Source organism: Salmo salar, chromosome 23, assembly GCF_965601325.2.
Source record: "Salmo salar chromosome 23, fSalSal1, whole genome shotgun sequence".
NCBI lineage: Eukaryota > Metazoa > Chordata > Actinopteri > Salmoniformes > Salmonidae > Salmo > Salmo salar.
In genome coordinates, this window is record NC_138313.1 from 31,940,842 (window position 1) to 31,959,925 (window position 19,084).

Consider the following 19,084-nt stretch of genomic DNA (forward strand, 5'->3'; position numbering starts at 1 on the left):
AAATCGCCGTAAAACCCCACCGACGAAGAAGAGTTCTGGCCAATCAGCAAAGGATTCTGAGGAGAGCGACATACTCCCGCCAAATCTGACTGACGACGGGCGCGAGGCAGCAAGGAGATCCAAAGGGAGCGTGTGTGAGATGCGGAAGGAATAACATGTAGCTACTTAGTCTTAAAAATAGTAAAACCCTGTCAACTGTAAAGTATATTTTGCAGAATAACAGTGTTACTCTGGAAGACCTGTCAATATTGCGACATCATATGGTTTTGTTATATTGCCACTGTTTTCCACTCAAGGATATCGAAAGTGAGGGGAAGTCTCGGATGGTGATGCTGGCGACGGAAGATCCATCCGTGGACGGGCATTTAGCATCCACTCCACGGAGGAGAGGTAGCGACGATATTTATATTTTAAACTTTCAAATGTTTTTGGAATTTAGTTATATACTTTTAAATTATTATTTACCTTTCAGTTTGCCTATGGCCACATAGTCAACACAAACTTCTGCCTTAATACTTTAGCTAGCTACTATAACTAGCTAAAACGTCAGTAAGGTTAATTACTAAGTTAGTTACTGTACAGTACACTAACTGTTATAGTAGATAGCTAACGTTAACGAATTAACGTTTTTATTAGCCAACCCCTCATAACATTTCCAAGTAAGTAGTGAAGTGTAAAATGTGGGTTTATGTTAGCTTGAACTTCACCTAGCTTCTATAGCTAACTATATGACCAATATTTTCTGAAATGAATCTAACGTTACTGTAACTTAGTTAGCTAACGTTAATCTTTATAGTTAACTATTCCTCAGCCAGCTAACTTAGCTAGCTAATCTAGTTAGAGTTGGTGTCAACCTTGCCAGCCTGCTGCTTGCTAGACACCCCATGGCCTTCAGCTAACTAACGTTAGCAAGCAAGCAAATGTGCACCGAAATGATTGAACAGTGTATTGGTAGTTTTTCTCACCAGCTTGTTGATAACAGTTAACGTTATTCGGAAAATATAATTTCAATTAGACATTGAGTTACAACACTGCCCGCTCGACAGCTAGAACCATTGACAATGGTTCATTTAATGGTCAATGGCATTGTACTTCTGCATTTACTGATAAAGTCAAAGTGCATTGTAAGACAAAGTCCATCTAACGTTAGCTATGAGGGGGGATGGTTGTGGGGTTGTTGTCATCTTATCTCCCTCACTTTGCCACCCATACCTGTAACCAAAACAATCAACCCTAGCAATGCCAACAATAAGCTTGTTTGGGGTTACTTTAACGAACGGAATTTGTTTATTTTACTTTGTGGCTAACCCTGTTCTCACCACCGTTAGAGCTGTGAGTGTAGCCACAGCCGGGCTTTTACACTTGGCTTATATTCACCGAATGGCGGGAGAGAAAAGCAAACACCTCGCTATACTTAGCCCGATGACTTGTGCCGTCTCCTAGGTTTTTTTATTTGTGAACCACCGACTTGATTCGCTATTATGTAGCAAATTGAAATTCAGTTTTTTACATTGGATAAAAGTAGCGACTCAGAGCTACAAAATTGTATATCATACACTGCATATGAGAAACAATGGGAAAGTAATTCTGCTTTGAAAGTTGATAAACCCCAACTTTTGAGAAAATGTTCCTTAAATGTTTTGGTAAACCTACTGGAGAGCTCTTTTGTGTACAATTCAGCATTATTCACACCCTTAGCCCCACCCATCTTTTTAAGGATTCACATTTGAGGTCATGTGCTAAAGGCCATGTAGTGTGGTAAAAAGTAGTAGTCTACAGTAAGGAAAAAATCCAGGTAAACAGAAAGTGTCCAGATAAAAATATTTAAAAAAATTAGATGATGCTTACCCAGACACGACAGACGGTGTAAACAGTACAGCGTAATGATTACTTGCATAGTAGCAATATCAAAAATAGATTGTGTCAATATAAAGGGGAAAAAAGTGTCAATGCCAGTAGAGAAAGAACAAAATAATATACGGTATGTACAAAAACAATATCATAACATTATCGGTGATACTGGTGATAGATGAGGTAGTTATATGCATACAATCAGCGGTAAAGAGGCTGAGCAGTAGGATAAAAAAAAAAAAATGATTGTAGCAGCAATGTATGGCGTGTGTGTAAGGAGAGAGTCATGTGAATGTCCATAGAGGCACTGCAGATAGTGCTGAAGACTGGGAACTCACTAACATTAGGCTATAACTAACTTGCTGAGATATTACTACGCAGGTCATACGCGCAATGTTAGCTATCGAGCCAGCCATCTAACGTCAGCTAGCTAGCTAACAGTACGCTTTACCTTGATGTCTTTTGTTTAGCCATGTAGAGTACTTGTTTTGACATCCCAATCCATTGAGTACTAGCAATACAAACAAACTGATTGTCATAGCTAGCTAAACTTAACCAATTAGCTAACTAGCTATTATTTAACCTATCTAACATTAGGCTATAACTAGCAATGCAAATTGCTTTCTGAGATATTACTACACAGATCATACACTTAACGCTAATGTTAGCTAGCGAGCCAGCCACTTAACTTCAGTTAGCCAGCTAAGTAAGCTTTAACTTCCAATGAAAACAACTTTCTGACAAAATTTGAAACGTATAGTATCTGAAATTGTAGCTAGACTCTTACCCGTATACATCGATGAATGCTTCATGGGAGACTGCAACCCCTTTCATTAAATAAGACGTCCTGTGTCGTTTCCGTTTTGTTTGTACAGCTTGCTTGCTTGGCCCGTTGTCAAGTCACTCTGGTTCGCACTGCAATGCCATAAGAATCATCAGATATTTCTCCTCTGTCACAGATGCAATGGTTGCCCTTAGTTTGAAGATGTAATCCAAAGACAGGTGTTTTATACAACAGCCTTCTGTGTTCTCTTAACGACTCCCTCTGCATTTGCAGACAAATGCCAGAATTATATCAATCTCTTTATCATACTCTGCTTCTACCAAACATTACACTGATTTCAAAACTCGTTCAACTTCTTCCGTGACAACACTGTTGATCGCCGTTTCTTCCCCATCACTGTCATCAGAAGACTCTACAATGTCTTTGATGAAAATGTTTTTACCTAAATCAGGGATTTCCTAATCGTCTGATTCATTTTCAGTCAGAGTCAGCATGGTACGACCGTCATCCTGAAAGTAGTCCATCACAACTTTTTTCCACTGCCCTTTGTCGATATCGCCTGATAAATTCAGGGCAGCAATGTTATTGAGTGCATTAGCAGCACATTTGCAGTTCTCCGTCGCTAATGTTATTTCTTTTGGAGAAAAAAACTGCAGTAGAAAGGATTATCTACACATAATGAGCAGCTCATTTTATAGACAGAAGATGCTACACGGCAGACCAATCCGAAACTCTCTCGGCATGTCCGGCCCATTCATTATCTCAGCCAATCATGGCTACCGGGAAGGTTCTTGTCTTTTTATGTGGCTAAACCAACTAGGCTCGTAATTTAACAACTTTATTCGTATTTACAGATGGCATACAGGTTTGTTATTAAGGCACGTGAAAGTTCAAATCTTCCAGAAGGCATTTCTGCCCAAAAAACGCATTTTGATAATAAAAAAATTCAATAAACATTCAAATGCCTTTCCTGTGAAGTCGTGACTTGCGACATACGCCTAGTTTCCTGAAACGAGTCACATTTGATTTAACATTATATTTGAATTGCAGTGGTAGTCACTTGATAAGTAAGTGGCAAGTCTAACTTACCCGTTTCCTAATTGACTGACATGGATTTAATATTACATTCCTTAAATAACATGGATGCATTTGTTAAACTAAGGACAAGCCTATAGCATGAATACAATTGAGTGGGGGGATAAAGCAGTTAGTATTTAAGTCATACAGTGTTGTGACTGTTTTTGTGGTTTGAAGATATGAAGGTACTGCACATCATTCTTTGTTCCAGTGACAGAGTTATGCAGCAATTAAAGTGACGCAACTTGTTTGCAACTGGAAATATTTCTGTATTGAAATACAGTCTGTTTGATGACTGAAGGATTGGTTGTGGTATTGTTGTCATCTTATCTCCCTCACATTGTTTTGGTTACAGGTATGGATGGCAAAGTCAAACCCAGCAATACCAATAAGAAGCTTGTTCAGGGTAAGTGAACCTCTCAGGTGTTTTGAATGCATATTACCGCCATATACTATTTGCCAGATATCTGCTCGACCGATGTCACAACTTCCCTTTACCTGGCAATAGATACAGTGGGGGGGAAAGTATTTGATCCCCTGCTGATTTTGTACGTTTGCCCACTGACAAAGAAAGGATCGGTCTATAATTTTAATGGTAGGTTTATTTGAACAGTGCGAGACAGAATAACAACAAAAATATCCAGAAAAACGCATGTCAAAAATGTTATAGGAGTGCTCCTAACCGCAGCTTGTTACCTGTAAAAAAGACACCTGTTCACAGAAGCAATCAATCAATCAGATTCCAAACTCTCCACCATGGCCAAGACCAGAGAGCTCTCCAAGGATGTCAGGGACAAGATTGTAGACCTACACAAGGCTGGAATGGGCTACAAGACCATCGGCAAGCAGCTTGGTGAGAAGGTGACAACATTTGGTGCGATTATTCGCAAATGGAAGAAACACAAAAGAACTGTCAATATCCCTCGGCCTGGGGCTCCATGCAAGATCTCACCTCGAGGAGTTGCAATGATCATGAGAACGGTGAGGAATCAGCCCAGAACTACACGGGAGGATCTTGTCAATGATCTCAAGGCAGCTGGGACCATAGTCACCAAGAAAACAATTGGTAACACACTACGCCGTGAAGGACTGAAATCCTGCAGCGCCCGCAAGGTCCCCCTGTTCAAGAATACATATACATGCCCGTCTGAAGTTTGCCAATGAACATCTGAATGATTCAGAGGACAACTGGTGAAAGTGTTGTGGTCAGATGAGACCAAAATGGGGCTCTTCGACATCAACTCAACTCGCCGTGTTTGGAGGAGGAGGAATGCTGCATATGACCCCAAGAACACCATCTCCACCGTCAAACATGGAGGTGGAAACATTATGCTTTGGGGGTGTTTTTCTGCTAAGGGGACAGGACAACTTCACCGCATCAAAGGGACGATGGACGGGGCCATGTACCGTCAAATCTTGGGTGAGAACCTCCTTCCCTCAGCCAGGGCATTGAAAATGGGTCGTGGATGGGTATTCCAGCATCACAATGACCCAAAACACACGGCCAAGGCAACAAAGGAGTGGCTCAAGAGAAGCACATTATGGTCCTGGAGTGGCCTAGCCAGTCTCCAGACCTTAATCCCATAGAAAATCTGTGGAGGGAGCTGAAGGTTCGAGTTGCCGAACATCAGCCTCGAAACCTTAATGACTTGGAGAAGATCTGCAAAGAGGAGTGGGAAAAAATCCCTCCTGAGATGTGTGCAAACCTGGTGGCTAACTACAAGAAATGTCTGACCTTTGTGATTGCCAACAAGGGTTTTTCCTACAAAGTCATGTTTTGCAGAGGGGTCAAATACTTATTTCCCTCATTAAAATGCTAATCATTTTATAACATTTTTGACGTGAGTTTTTCAGGATTTTTTGTTGTTGTTATTCTGTCTCTCACTGTTCAAATAAACCTACTATTAAAATTATAGACTGATCATTTCTTTGTAAGTGGGCAAACGTACAAAATCAGCAGGGGATCAAATACTTTTTTCCCCCACTGTAACAGTAAAACTCCAGCCAACATGTTTAAAAAGGTCAAAGGTGATGCCAAATCTCGTAAATGTATGTTTTTAAACTGTAGTACTTTGTTTTAAGTTGTAATTGTGGCTGAAATGTTGTGTGCTGATATTTTGGCCAGGTCTCTCTTGTATAATAGATTTTTAATCTCAATGAGACTAACCTGGTAAAATAAACAATTAGGTGCTTTTATTTTGCTAAAGGAGAATGATGATACAAAGTGCTATCAAACTATAACAAACATAATTGAGATTCTAATTTAGTAAATTATATTACAATTAATCAAATTCTTTAATTTAGTGTCTTTGCTTTCATTGTTTTCCCAAATACTTTAAAAAATAAATTGGATTTAGTCCAACTTGAAAATCATTGATAATAAAGGGTATTTTCTCCTCAGCTCGCCTTCCATTTAAGCGTCTGAACCCAGAGCCAAAAGAGACCAGTGAACCCAAAATAACTCGTGCCCTACCCTGCCCAGAGCCTGGGCTCTCAGATGGGGAGAATGAATCTGAAAGTTCCCCGCTACCCATGCGTCACGGACCAGCACTGGTTAACGGCCGCGGACCCCTGGATGGATTCATGAGTCACAGCAGCCAAACTTCCCCAGACAAAATAATAGTTGTTGTTCTCACTGAGGACTTCAATTCAACTGACCCTCTAAAGCAGCAACCTGTGACACCCATTTCTGCCTCGTGTCCTCCCACCAAAAACAACCACCAGAGCAAAACCCTGAGTGCTGTAACGGCCACCAAAACAGATCACACTGCCAAAACAGGGCCCTTAGACTGCAAGGTGGGGGATGAACAGGATGGGGAGGAGGAGCAGGAAGGGGAGGACACTGCATCAATCTCACAGCTAGATACAACACAGGGATCTGACATAGAGGAAGAAGAAGAGGAAGAGTCTGTCAACCCTGATATGTCCAGTCATGGGAATGGGTCCATGCTGTCTCCTTCATCCACCAGCTCTCTGTCAGCGGCCGAGAGCTCCCCAGAGGCTGCCAAGACGGAGAACAATCCTACTGTCGCGGTGAGTACTGACTCGCAAATCAGATTCAATAAACATTCAATGTCTGTCATCAGGAATCTTTGTGTAAATGTACACAGCAGGAAGCTTTTAAATTAATATGTGATCTATGTTACCTTCTCTCTTTCCAGGAGCCACATTCCACCCCTAAAATAGAGCAGAAAACAGTGAAAAGACGCTCTATAAAGGTATAATGAGCTGTGATAGATCACTTCTGTATTTCACTGCTAAGTGGCATAATTTTGCATCCCAATTACTATTTAAATATCTACATCTAAATACTTATCTGAAACTGAATTTATTTCCTCTCTTCATAGAGTTTGCAGGAGCAAGAGGAAAGGCTACACCAGCGCCAAGAGAGAGAGCGGCAGCGGGAGGAGGCTAAAGCTGTTAAAGAGAAGAAAAAAGAGGAGGCTCGCAAACTGAAAGAGGAGAGAGAGAGGGAAAGAAAGGAGAAAAGGGAGAAAGAAGAGCGTGAAAAAAGAGAGAGAAAAGAAAAAGAGGAAAAGGAAAAAGCAGAGAAATTAAGAGCGAAAGAGGAGCATCGCAAATCGAAGCAAGAGTGAGTGTTGCTTGATCGAAAACCACCTAGAGCTACAGATCTGAAATGTCTTGTTACTTTTATATTGACTTGACTGGAAACATTTGATTGAATTTTTTTTATTATTAAAGCAAATGTAATCCTTGCAATTGAATTAAACGTGATATAATTTCCCCCAGGGCAAAACTTGAAGACAAGAGAAAGAAAGAGGAGGAGAAACGGTTGAAAGAAGAGAAGGATGTGAGTTGATAGGGGATGTTTCTATTCTTTAAACTGAAATATAATATTTGACGGTTGACAATTGCCATGTCATTGTAACAGACCTGATAATACATCTGAAAATGTTCTATTCAGAGGCTCAAAGCAGAGAAAGCAGAGATAACACGTTTCCTACAGAAACCGAAGACTCCTCAGCAGGCCACAAAGGTAAGATAACTCTGACTGGATTGAAAAAGAAAACAAAATCTTAATCATAAAATAGTGGCATGCTAATTTAATCTGTAACTTTCCTTCCTTCTGTCCCTCCCACCTCAGACCCTTGTGTCTGCCTGTGGAAAGTTTGCTCCATTTGAGATAAAGGAGCACATGGGTCTGGCGCCGCTGACCCGGGTCCAGTGTGAGGAGGCAGTCCTGGATGAACTGGACCGGTACCTGGCTAAACCTGATGGAAGCCTGCACGGCCTGAGGGACTGGACCAGAAATGAGCCCCGCCGATCAGGCCCAACCAAGCCCAGAAGCACAGACTCTATGAGGTGAGACCATCACACCCTAAAAATCACAATTGTTGCGTGGCCATGATGGCAACAATAGGTGATTTGAATTACTGAACTCTTGACATTTTGTGAAACTACAAAGAATCTGCGATTCCTACAGTAAAGAGGCTGTTTCTACATTGAAAAAAATACACAAATGCAACATTTAAAGTGTTGGTTTCATGAGCTGAAAAAAAGATCCCAGAAATGTTACATAAGCACAAAAACCTTATTTCTCTCATTTTGTGCACAAATGTGTTTACCTCCCTGTTAGTGAGCAATATCAAATAATCCATTCACATGAAGGGTGTGGCATATCAAGAAGCTGATTAAACAGCATGATCATTACACAGGTGCACCTTGTGCTGGGGACAATAAAAGGCCACTCTAAAGGGTGCAGTTTTGTCACACAATACAATGCCACCGATGTTTTGGGGGAGTCACCTGTAGTTCGGCGTCGTAACCGACTTCAGTGGACAAATGACCAGCCACCCGGACAGCTGATGAAACTGGATTTGCACATCCAAGGAATTTCTGCACAAACTGTCATAAACCGTCTCAGGAATGCTCATCAGCGTGCACCATGGTCTTGACCTGACTGCAGTTCGGCGTCGTAACCGACTTCAGTGGACAAATGTTCGCCTTCTGTGACTCTGGAAAAGTGTGCTCTTCACGGATTAATCCTGGTTTCAACCGTACAGGGCAGATGACAGGCAGCGTGTATGGCGTCATGTGGGCGAGGTGTTTGCTGATGTCAACGTTGTGAACAGAATGCACCATGATGCGGTTATATGGGAAGGCATTAGCTACGGACAACAAACACAATTGCATTTTATTGATGGCAATTTGAATGCACAGATACCGTGACTAGATCCTGAGGCCCATTGTCGTGCCATTCATCCGCTGCCATCACCTCATGTTTCAACATGATAATGCACGGCCCCATGTCGCAAGGATCTGTACACAATTCCTGGAAGCTGAAAATGGCCCAGTTCTTCCATGACCTGCATACTCACCAGACATGTCACCCATTGAGAATGTTTGGGATGCTCTGGATCGAGATGTACGACAGCGTGTTCCAGTTCCCGACAATATTCAGCAACTTCGCACAGCCATTGAAGAGGAATGGGACAACATTTCACAGGCCACTATCAGTCTGATCAACTTTTTGCAAAGGAGATGTGTTGCGCTGAATGAGGCAAATGGTGGTTACACCAGATGCTGACAGGTTTTCTGATCCACGCCCCTACCTTTCTAAGGTATGTGACCAACAGATTCATATCTGTATTGTCAGTAATGTGAAATCCATAGATTAGGGCCTAATGAATTTTCCAATTGACTGATTTTCTTATATGGACTAACTCCGTATAGTCTTTGAAATCGTTGCATGTTGCGATTTTATATTTTTGTTCAGTGTATGTACACTCCTATAGTCTTTGGCCCCTCTGTTCTCTGCATAGGGAGTGTATAGTGATAGTTAAGGGGCCTAAACCGGACGGTGTGCCTGACCGGCAGCACTACGGCCGCATGAAGCTCCTTCAGTTCCGTGAGAACTACCGGCCTGCCTACTGGGGCACGTGGAGTAAAAAAAGCCCCCACATCTCCCCACGTTACCCTCTCAGACAGGACAAGGTAAGACTTCCCTCATTCTCTGACCATGATCCTTCAAGCTTTTCACTTTACGTCTTAGTTTCTGACATATTGCTCTCACTAACCCTGCCATATCCAATTTGTCAAGTGGTGCCATGAGTGAAGAATGTGTTCTGGGGTGATATCAGTTGCACTGTGACTTCCATGTTTGACGGGTTTTCTATGTATGACTAAAGTTTCTGTGTTCTCGCTAGGACCTGTTGGATTATGAAGTAGACAGTGATGAGGAGTGGGAGGAGGAGGAGCCAGGAGAGTCCCTGTCACACAGTGAAGGGGTAGGTCTCTCTTCAATACTCTTCTGTCACAGCTTTTGATGCTCTGCTGTTCTGTTTGATATCAAGATTTGCTCATTGTTGCAGCTGAATCATTACTGCTGGTTGTGAGGATCTAAAGGGAGGGGCAACTTTTTTTGGGGGGGGGGGGGGACTCTGTCAGGGTCTCAACTTACTGTTGAAAGTTAGAATAATAGATTACACTTGGTGCAATTTCTAAATTTGGTTGTGTCAGCAGTCACTTAATTAGCACATGTCAGCAATTTTTTACATTTATTGTTAAGTTGTGGCCAGCTATCTAAACGTGTGTAGTAAGCATGGTCGAATTACGGACCGGGGTTGGGCCCATTGTTCATCAGTTGTCATGTAAAAAAAATGCTAACAATTGCCTCCACTCTATGGCAAAATGTGTAGAATTACAGGCTGTAAAACTGCTAATTTGTCTGTCCACCCCATTGCAAAATGAGTAGAATTGCATGAAATGAGTTATAAAATTGCAAAGTCTTTTTTCCACCCCATGGCAAAATGTGTAGAATTTCAGGAGATGATAAACCTAGGGGGAAAAAATCTTGGCTGTCACTAGGTGGGCCGTTAAAATATTTTGCTCACAAGGTTGGGGGGATGTTTGTGGGTACGCAGACCCACTGCGGCCCCTTTTTTTGTGGCCCCCACCCCAATCAATGTTGCCTATCCCTGACTAAACAGACTCTTTTGTTTTTGCAGGAGGATAATGATGAGGGAGGTGAAAATGACGACGATGATGAGGATGGTTTCTTTGTACCCCATGGTTACCTATCAGATGGGGAGGGGGCATTGGAGGAGGAAGAGGTAGGTTAAATTGCCCTACAATCTGTATGCATGCCTCATTCATTTTCTTTACTGTTCTTTTCCGGTGGTCTGGTATGACTAATAATGGATATAATGTAAGTACTTAGTGCTTTACAGTGGGCCTCCCGAGTGGCCCGGTCAAAGGCTCTGCATCAGTGTTGGGGGCGTCACTATAGACCCAGGTTCGATCCCGTACTGTGTCACAACCAGCCGTGATCAGAAGTCCCTTAGGGTGGCGCACAATTGGCCCAGTGTCGTCCAGGTTAGGGGAGGGTTTGGCCGGTGGGGCTTTACTTGGCTCATCGCGCTCTAGTGGGGGGTCAGCGTAGCCTAGTGGTTAGATCGTTGGACTAGTAACTGAAAGGTTGCAAGATCAAATCCCCGAGCTGACAAGGTACAAATCTGTCGTTCTGCCCCCGAACAAGGCAGTTAACCCACTGTTCCTAGGCCATCATTGAAAATAACAATTTGTTCTTAACTGACTTGCCTAGTTAAATAAAGGTAAAATAAAAATAGTGACTCCTTGGGTCGAATGCTGCAGGCTGACTGCGGTCGTCAGTTGAACGGTGTATGTTGAGCACTCACCTTAATTGCTCCTGTCTCTGTGACGTGATTCCAGGAGGGTGGCGACCCAGAGAAGCAGAAGGTTCATCAGAAGCTGAAGGCCCGGGAGTGGGATGAGCTGATGGCCAAGAAGAAGGTGAAGGTGCTGGAGGCGGTAGTGAGAGGCTGTGTATGGGAGGGGGAGGGTCCTCCTCTGGAGCTATTCCAGCAATTCGCTGTGTGTCTGGTAGAACCCCTGCCCAAGCCGGAGCCCATCACCCCAGAGGACTACGCACAGAAACTACAACAGAAACTACAAGAAGATGAGCAGCGTGAGTACATTCTTATGTCTGGGGTAACATCATGCAGATATACAGAGTTCATTGTGTGTGTTGTCATTTAGAGAGACTTACAGGAGCACTTAGGTTTAAGTGCCTTGCTCAAGGGCACATTGGTAGATATTTGGGCACATTGGTAGATTTTTTGCCTAGTTGGCACAGGGATTCGTACCAGCAAACTTTAGGTTACTGGTCCAACGCTCTTAAACGCTAGGCTCCCTCCAATATTCATGAGGACCCCTTTCGACCTCAGCCTTAGTCTTGCCACCGCTAAGTGGTAGTGATCATCTGAGTCATTGACTGACTGAAGCGGGATGAAATGTAGTTCTTGGTTTGGATGGGAAACTTGTGACTGTGTTTGTCTTTGCGATGCTTATCTGAGTTCTTACAGAATAATGTAAATGAGTAATTTGGTTGAGCCATGTGTTGTTTGAATAGTGTCACTGTTGGCTGATTTTCCTTGAGTAGCTCTGAGTGGCCAAACTGTAATGACCTGTGCCTTTACTGACTTTAGCAAGCATGCACTTATATTTACACAAAAGTCTGTGTTTTGATTGTGGAGATGGACTTAACACCCAAGACCAACATGCGATTCATCTGTACTCATGCTGCATCGAGAGCGAGCTAAATCAAACACACCAACTATTTCGCCTCATGCGTGGCGTTGAAGAAAAGGGAGACCACATATGCCAATGTGGTTGTTTTTAATAAAATCAGGTTATGTTTCGCCAAGAAAACATACCTGTTTATCATCAGGAAAATGTAAACGGTTACGAAGGGAGACTTTCAAAACTTGATTGAGTGAAGTAGCAGAAAATGTGCTTAATGATTGAGCTCTGTCTGTATGCAATTACTTAGGCCTAAAACATGAGCATGGAGAGCTACACAGGTTTGCTGAATTACTGTATATATTTGTGTCTAATATTTCGTCTATTTACTTAAATTTGTAGCTCTCTGTTGTGAACAATTGACTGTCCTTTCAGACAAAATTTAGCTGGAATTGTGCCGTGCAGAATTTAACCAAATTGGTGATTGGTTGACGATATGACACAGGCCTACATCTTGTCTTTTTTCAGTTGCATTGTGCAGAATATCAGATCTTTCAACAGTTGTAGTGTTTAACCTCACCAGATCTTATCATAATGACTGCAAAAAAGACACATGGGAATGCAATGAATGTCAATTCTCATCAAATGAATGTGATGTCTGAAATACGGTACAAATGTAATTTTTTTTGTAAGTGGGTCGGTAAACCTGAAAAGGGGCTGAAATACCAGGCGATGTCAGAGGAAGGCGGGAAGCCGTTAAAATTATCAGACTCCAGCCACCATAGTCATAGACTGTTCTCTCTGCTACCGCACGGCAAGCGGTACCGGAGCGCCAAGTCTAGGTCCAAGAGGCTTCTAAACAGCTTCTACCCCCAAGCCATAAGACTCCTGAACATCTAGTCAAATGGCTACCCAGACTATTTGCATTGCCCTCCCCTCTTCACACCACTGCCACTCTCTGTTGTCATCTATACATGGTCACTTTGATAACTCTACATGTACATACTACCTCAACTGGCCGGTGCTCCCACACATTGACTCTGTACCGGCACCCCCTCCTGTATATATTGTTATTTTTTGCTGCTGCTCTTTAATGGCTTGTTACTTTTATCTCTTATTCTTATCCCTATTTTTTTGAAACTGCACTGTTGGTTAGGGGCTCGTAAGTAAGCATTTCACTGTAAGGTCTACCTACACCTGTTTTATTCTGCGCATGTGACTAATACAACTTGAAATACAGGACTGTTCCAGGAATAGTGTGAGATATTGACACCATAACACATGGTCAACTTACTAGACTACAATGTCCATTGCAATGAACTTTGAATACTGGTATCCCCGTCAGCCGACGCAATTTTATACACATGAACACACAGGCTTCAGATGAGCACATCAACTTCAATAGAGTAAATAAATTGACAATGCGTCAGTAATACTCTATCATTATTTAGAGAGAACCCCCCCAAAGTTGGACTTTTGTTGCCTTTTGGAGAGCTCATGTCTCATTCGGGGGAGCTAAGCCCCCGACTCCACTGTAATTCACCTTGTGCTTCAGTCCTTGATCGCTGTCCAGACTGCAAGGGAGACTAGACTCTAGTCTAAACTAGAGACAATCAAAGATTTGTATCGTTTTCAGACCAGCTTTATATGCTGCGTCTGAGTCGCTCGGTATTTACTGTGCCAACAAGTAATTGTGAACAGTGAACAACAGGTCTTTATGGCTGACCTGAGTTGCTCTGTAGCAGCCTGAGAGTATATGATCATATTGGATGCAGCCTTTTGCATGAATAGGCCTAGATGTAGAATGTGTTTTCAAACACCTTCCCATTTCCCCTACCATATCTTCAGTGTTGTCCCAGTTGCTGCCACTGCTCCATGGAAATGTGAACAGCAATAAGGTGATCATCACAGAGTTCCAGGAGTTTTGTCGCCAGAAATTGACCTCTACTATTTCCAGCCCCAAGAACTCAGGAGACATCCCCACCAGGTAACTTTAAACCTGATTTACTAAACATTTGCTATTTTACATAATGAGTAAATCATATATGGTCACTATTAAACTCATATTATAAACTGGGTGGTTCAAGCCCTGAATGCTGAATTTGGCTAACAGCCATGGTATATCAGACCGTATTCCATCGGAATGACAACATTTCTTTTTACTTCTCTAATTATGTTGGTAACCAGTTTATAATAGCAATGAGGCACCTCTGGGGTTTGTGGTATATGGCCAATTTATTTACCACGACTAAGGGCTGTCTCCAGGCACTCCACGTTGCGTCGCACTTCAGATTAGCCCTTAGCTGTGGTATATGGCCATATACAGTGCATTGTGAAAGTATTCAGACGCCTTGATGTTACAGCCTCACTCTAAAATGTATTAAATAAAAACATTCTCATCAATCTACACACAATAACTCATCATTACAAAGCGAAAAAATATTTGACAAATGTATAAAAAAATATTTAAACGTATTCAGACCCTTTGCTATGAGACTCGAAATTGAGCTCAGGTGCATCCTGTTTCCATTGATCCTCCTTGAGATGTTTCTACAACGATTGTAGTCCACCTGGTAAATTCAATTGATTGGACATGATTTGGAAAGGCACACACCTGTCTATGTAAGCTCCCACAGTTGACAGTGCATGTCAGAGCAAAACCCAAGACATGAGGTCGAAGGAATTGTCTGTAGAGCTCCGAGACAGGATTTTATCGAGGCACAGATTTGGGGAAGGGTACCAAAAAATGTCTGCAGCATTGAAGGTCGCCAAGAACACAGTGGCCTCCATCAATCTTAAATGGAAGACGTTTTGAACCACCAAGATTGGCCGCCCGGCCAAACTGAGCAATTGGGAGGGGCGAAGGGCTTGGGTCAGGGAGGTGACCAAGAACCCGATGGTCACTCTCACAGAGTTCCTCTGTAGAGATGGGAGAACCTTCCAGAATGACAAAACATCTCTGCAGCACTCCACCAATCAGGCCTTTATGGTAGAGGGGCCAGACGGAAGCCACTCCTCAGTAAAAGGCATATGACAGGCCGCTTGGAGTTTGCCAAAAGGCACTTAAAGGACACTCAGACCATGAGAAACAAGATTCTCGGGTCTGATAAAACCAAGCTTGAACTCTTTGGCCTGAATGCCAAGCTTCACGTCTGGAGGAAACCTGGCACCATCCCTATGGTGAAGTGTGGTGGCAGCATCATGGTGTGGGGATGTTTTTCAGTGGCAGGGACTGTGTAACTGGTCAGGATTGAGGGAAAGATGAACAGAGCAAAGTACAGAGAGATCCTTGATGAAAACCTTCTCCAGAGGGCTCAGGACCTCAGACTGGGGTGACGGTTCACCTTCCAACAGGACAACGACCCTAAGAACATAGCCAAGACAACTCAGGAGTGGCTTCGGGACAAGTCTCTGAATGTCCTTGAGTGGCTCAGCCAGAGCCCGGACATCTCTGGAGAGACCTGAAAATAGCTGTGCAGTGACGCTCCCCATCCAACCTGACAGAGCTTGAGAGGATCTGCAGAGAAGAATGGGAGAAACTCCCCAAATACCCAAGAAGACTAAAGGCTTTTATTGCTGCCAAAGGTGCTTCAACAAAGTACTGCGTAAAGGGTCTAAATACTTACGTAAATGTGATATTTCTGGGGTTTTTATAAATAAAATTTGGAAACATTCCTAAAAACCTATTATTGCTTTGTCATTATGGGGTATTGTGTGTAGATTGAGGGAGGAAAAAACAATTTAATCCGTAAAAAAAAAGGCTGTAACGCAACAAAGTGGAAAAAGTCAAGGGGTCTGAATACTTTCCGAATGCATTGTACCACACCCCCTCGGGCCTTATTGCAAAGGCTATACAAAAGCTTAGTTTTTTTTCTTAACTGAGATGGTCTCCTTTTGCTCTAGGATCCGTCTGAAGCGCCTTATCAAGGGAAATGCCATGTATGAGAAGCGCTCGGCCTACAGACGCTGCTGCTGGTACATACATACAGAGGTCCTGGTTCGCTTCAGCCAGGAGGCTCTCCCTGTGCCCTGCCAGTGGAACTACCTCACCTCTGGGGCCCATGTGTCCCGTGAAGAAGCCTCGGCGGCCACAGGCTCACAGGGCAACTCCCCAACCACCCAACAGACCTCCACCACACCCTCCTCCTCCAACAAGACTCCCTCATCCTCCAACAAGAGGAAGAGTGCCGGCAGCATGTCCATCACCAAGTTCATGAAGAAGGCTGCCAACCCTGAGCAGGTAGGACAGTCTGATAAACTATGCATATGAAGTCCTTTTGCTCAGATCCTATTGCTAAGACGGCTGTGTATCAGATTTTCATGAGCACTCCTTTGTTCCAGGCTCATGAGATGGATGGGTTCCAGGCAGACACAGAGGAGGATGAGGATGAAGCAGACTGCGTCATAATCCGTACACAGAAAGGTGAGACCTCAAAATAACTTTCCTCACAGATTGTTTGGCCCTGATGAACATGTTGTATTTGGTTTCCCTAGATATAAGTAAGAAGAGAGGTATTGACAGTGACACTAAATATGTCTTCCCCTGCAGGATCTACAAGAAAGGATACCTCCCCCACAGAGAATGAGAGCACAGAAAAAATGGAGGTGACCCCCTCTGATACGACTGCTCTGGCCCATTCCCACCCCGGCCACCGCCTAAGAACTGCCCCCTAACTCTGGGGGTGTGTACCCAGTGTCAGATAGAATCAGGTCTTCAATTAAGATAACATTCTGTAGTGGCACACATGCCACCCACACAGTATTACTTCCCACTCTGCTCCTCTAAGTACCAGACATCTGCGTGTAAAAATGAAAGTGTCTGACAGAGAAACTTATTAGGACATGGTATATTTTAGTCCAATGCTCAACCATTTTATTACTTGGTTCAGTTGGAGTGTCAGACATGTTTATATGGATGTCTTTTCTTGGTGAGGAGTGGAAGGTGGCTCAGACAGTCAAGACTCTGCTACTACGGTAGATTGGGTGGCCATTCTAGTAGTTGCTGTGTGCTGGCCCATGTGTCCACCTTTTTATACATGTATACAGTACTAGTCAAAGGTTTGGGGACACCTACTCATTCAAAGGTTTTTCTTTATTTTTACTATTTTATACATTTGTAGAATAATATTTAAGACATCCAAACTATGAAATATCACATATGGAATCATGTAGAAAACCAATAGTGTTAAACAAATCAAAATGTTATTTGAGATTCTTCAAAGTAGCCACCCTTTGCCTTGATGACAGCTTTGCACACTTTTGGCATTTTATCAACCAGCTTCATAAGGAATGCTTTTCCAACAGTCTTGAAGGAGTTCCCACATATGCTGAGCACTTGTTGGCTGCTTTTCCTTCACTTTGCAGTCCAACTCAACCAAATTGAGATGGGTGGAATGAGGTCGGTTGATTGTGGGGGCTAGGTCGTATGATGCAGCACTCCATCACTCTGCTTATTGATCAAATAGCCCTTACACAGCCTGGAGGTGTGTTGAGTCATTGTCCTGTTGATAAACAAATTATAGTCCCACTAAGCGCAAACCAGATGGGATGGTGAATCGCTCCAGAATGCTGTGTTAGCCATGCTGGTTAAGTCTTCCTTGAATTCTAAATAAATCACTGACAGTGTCACCAGCAAAGCACCATCACAGCTCCTCCATGCTTCACGGTGGGGACCACACATGCGGCGATCATCCGTTCACCTACTCTGTGTCTCAAAAAGATGTTGGTTGGAACCAAAAATCTCACATTTGGACTGATCAGACCAAAGGACTGATTTCCACCGTTCTAATGTCCATTGCTCGTGTTTCTTGGCCCAAGCAAGTCTCTTATTGGTGTTTTTTAGTTGTGATTTATTTGCAGCAACTCAACCATGAAGGCCTGATTGACGCAGACTCTGAACAGTTGATGTTGAGATGTCTGTTACTTGAACTGTGTGAAGCATTTATTTGGGCTGCAATTTCTGAGGCTTGGTAACTCGTCCTCTGCAGCAGAGGTAACTCTGGGTCTTCCATTCCTGTGGTGGTTCTTATGAGAGCCAGTTTATTCATAGCACTTGATGGTTTTTGTGACTGCACTTGAAGAGACTTTCAAAGTTCTTAATTTTCCAGATTGACCTTCATGTCTTAAAGTAATGATGGACTGTTGTTTCTCTTTGCTTATTTGAGCTGTTCTTGCCATAATATGGACTTGGTATTTCACTAAATAAGGCTATCTTCTGTATACCACCCCTACCTTGTCACAACAACTGATTGGCTCAAACGCATTAAGGAAAGAAGTTCCACACACCTGTTAATTGAAATGCATTCCAGGTGACTACCTCATGAAGCTGGTTGAGAGAATGCAAAGCTGTCAAGGCACAGGGTGGCTTCTTTGAAGAATATCAAATATTTTGATTTGTTTAACACATGATTCCATGTGTTATTTCATAGTACAATGTAGTAAAAATAAAAACCGTGGAATGAGTGTGCCCAAACTTGACTGTATATATATATAATGCATTTGTTTTTTTTAAATTACTTGACCTGGTTGAATTAAATGTACTGCACTTTTATATTCCTTGTTCCCCCCGCCTTATCTGGATACCTTTATCAACATCCCACCACTCATCCTTGTATGGTTTGTTAATGGGTTTCAATATGGCAGGTGCTGTTTTTCAGGCTGCTAAACAGTGCCTATTTTGTGTTCTTAATAATGGTTTAGAGGTGGAATAGTAAATGGTCAGCCATTATTAAAAACGTCGCCACTGAAAAATGAAAGGCAAACTGCAGAGACATTCAGAATGCTTTCCTGTCCCAGTTTTCAGGTATGATTAAAGGTGTCACACTTTGTCTTTAAATAAAGCAATATTTAAACATTAACATGTGCATATAT

General features: G+C 42.7%; 1 protein-coding gene across 3 annotated transcripts; it reads left to right on the forward strand.

Annotated features, from left to right (window-relative positions):
* Window positions 1-76: 76 nt before the first annotated feature.
* Window positions 77-19,071, forward strand: LOC106584399 (chromatin assembly factor 1 subunit A). Of its 3 annotated transcripts, none has more exons than XM_014169673.3 (17): window positions 82-157; window positions 297-390; window positions 4,068-4,118; window positions 6,114-6,745; window positions 6,874-6,930; window positions 7,060-7,304; window positions 7,463-7,523; window positions 7,638-7,709; window positions 7,818-8,035; window positions 9,496-9,667; window positions 9,880-9,960; window positions 10,681-10,785; window positions 11,405-11,660; window positions 14,063-14,201; window positions 16,118-16,454; window positions 16,556-16,637; window positions 16,764-19,071. In XM_014169673.3, the coding sequence occupies exons 2-17, from the start codon at window positions 324-326 to the stop codon at window positions 16,886-16,888; spliced, it is 2,700 nt and encodes an 899-aa protein (XP_014025148.2). In that variant the 5' UTR covers window positions 82-157; window positions 297-323; the 3' UTR covers window positions 16,889-19,071. The 3 variants fall into 3 exon arrangements, with proteins under 3 accessions (XP_014025147.2, XP_014025148.2, XP_014025149.2); XM_014169674.3 differs by having other exon boundaries at window positions 116-134; XM_014169672.3 differs by having other exon boundaries at window positions 77-390.
* Window positions 19,072-19,084: the final 13 nt, after the last annotated feature.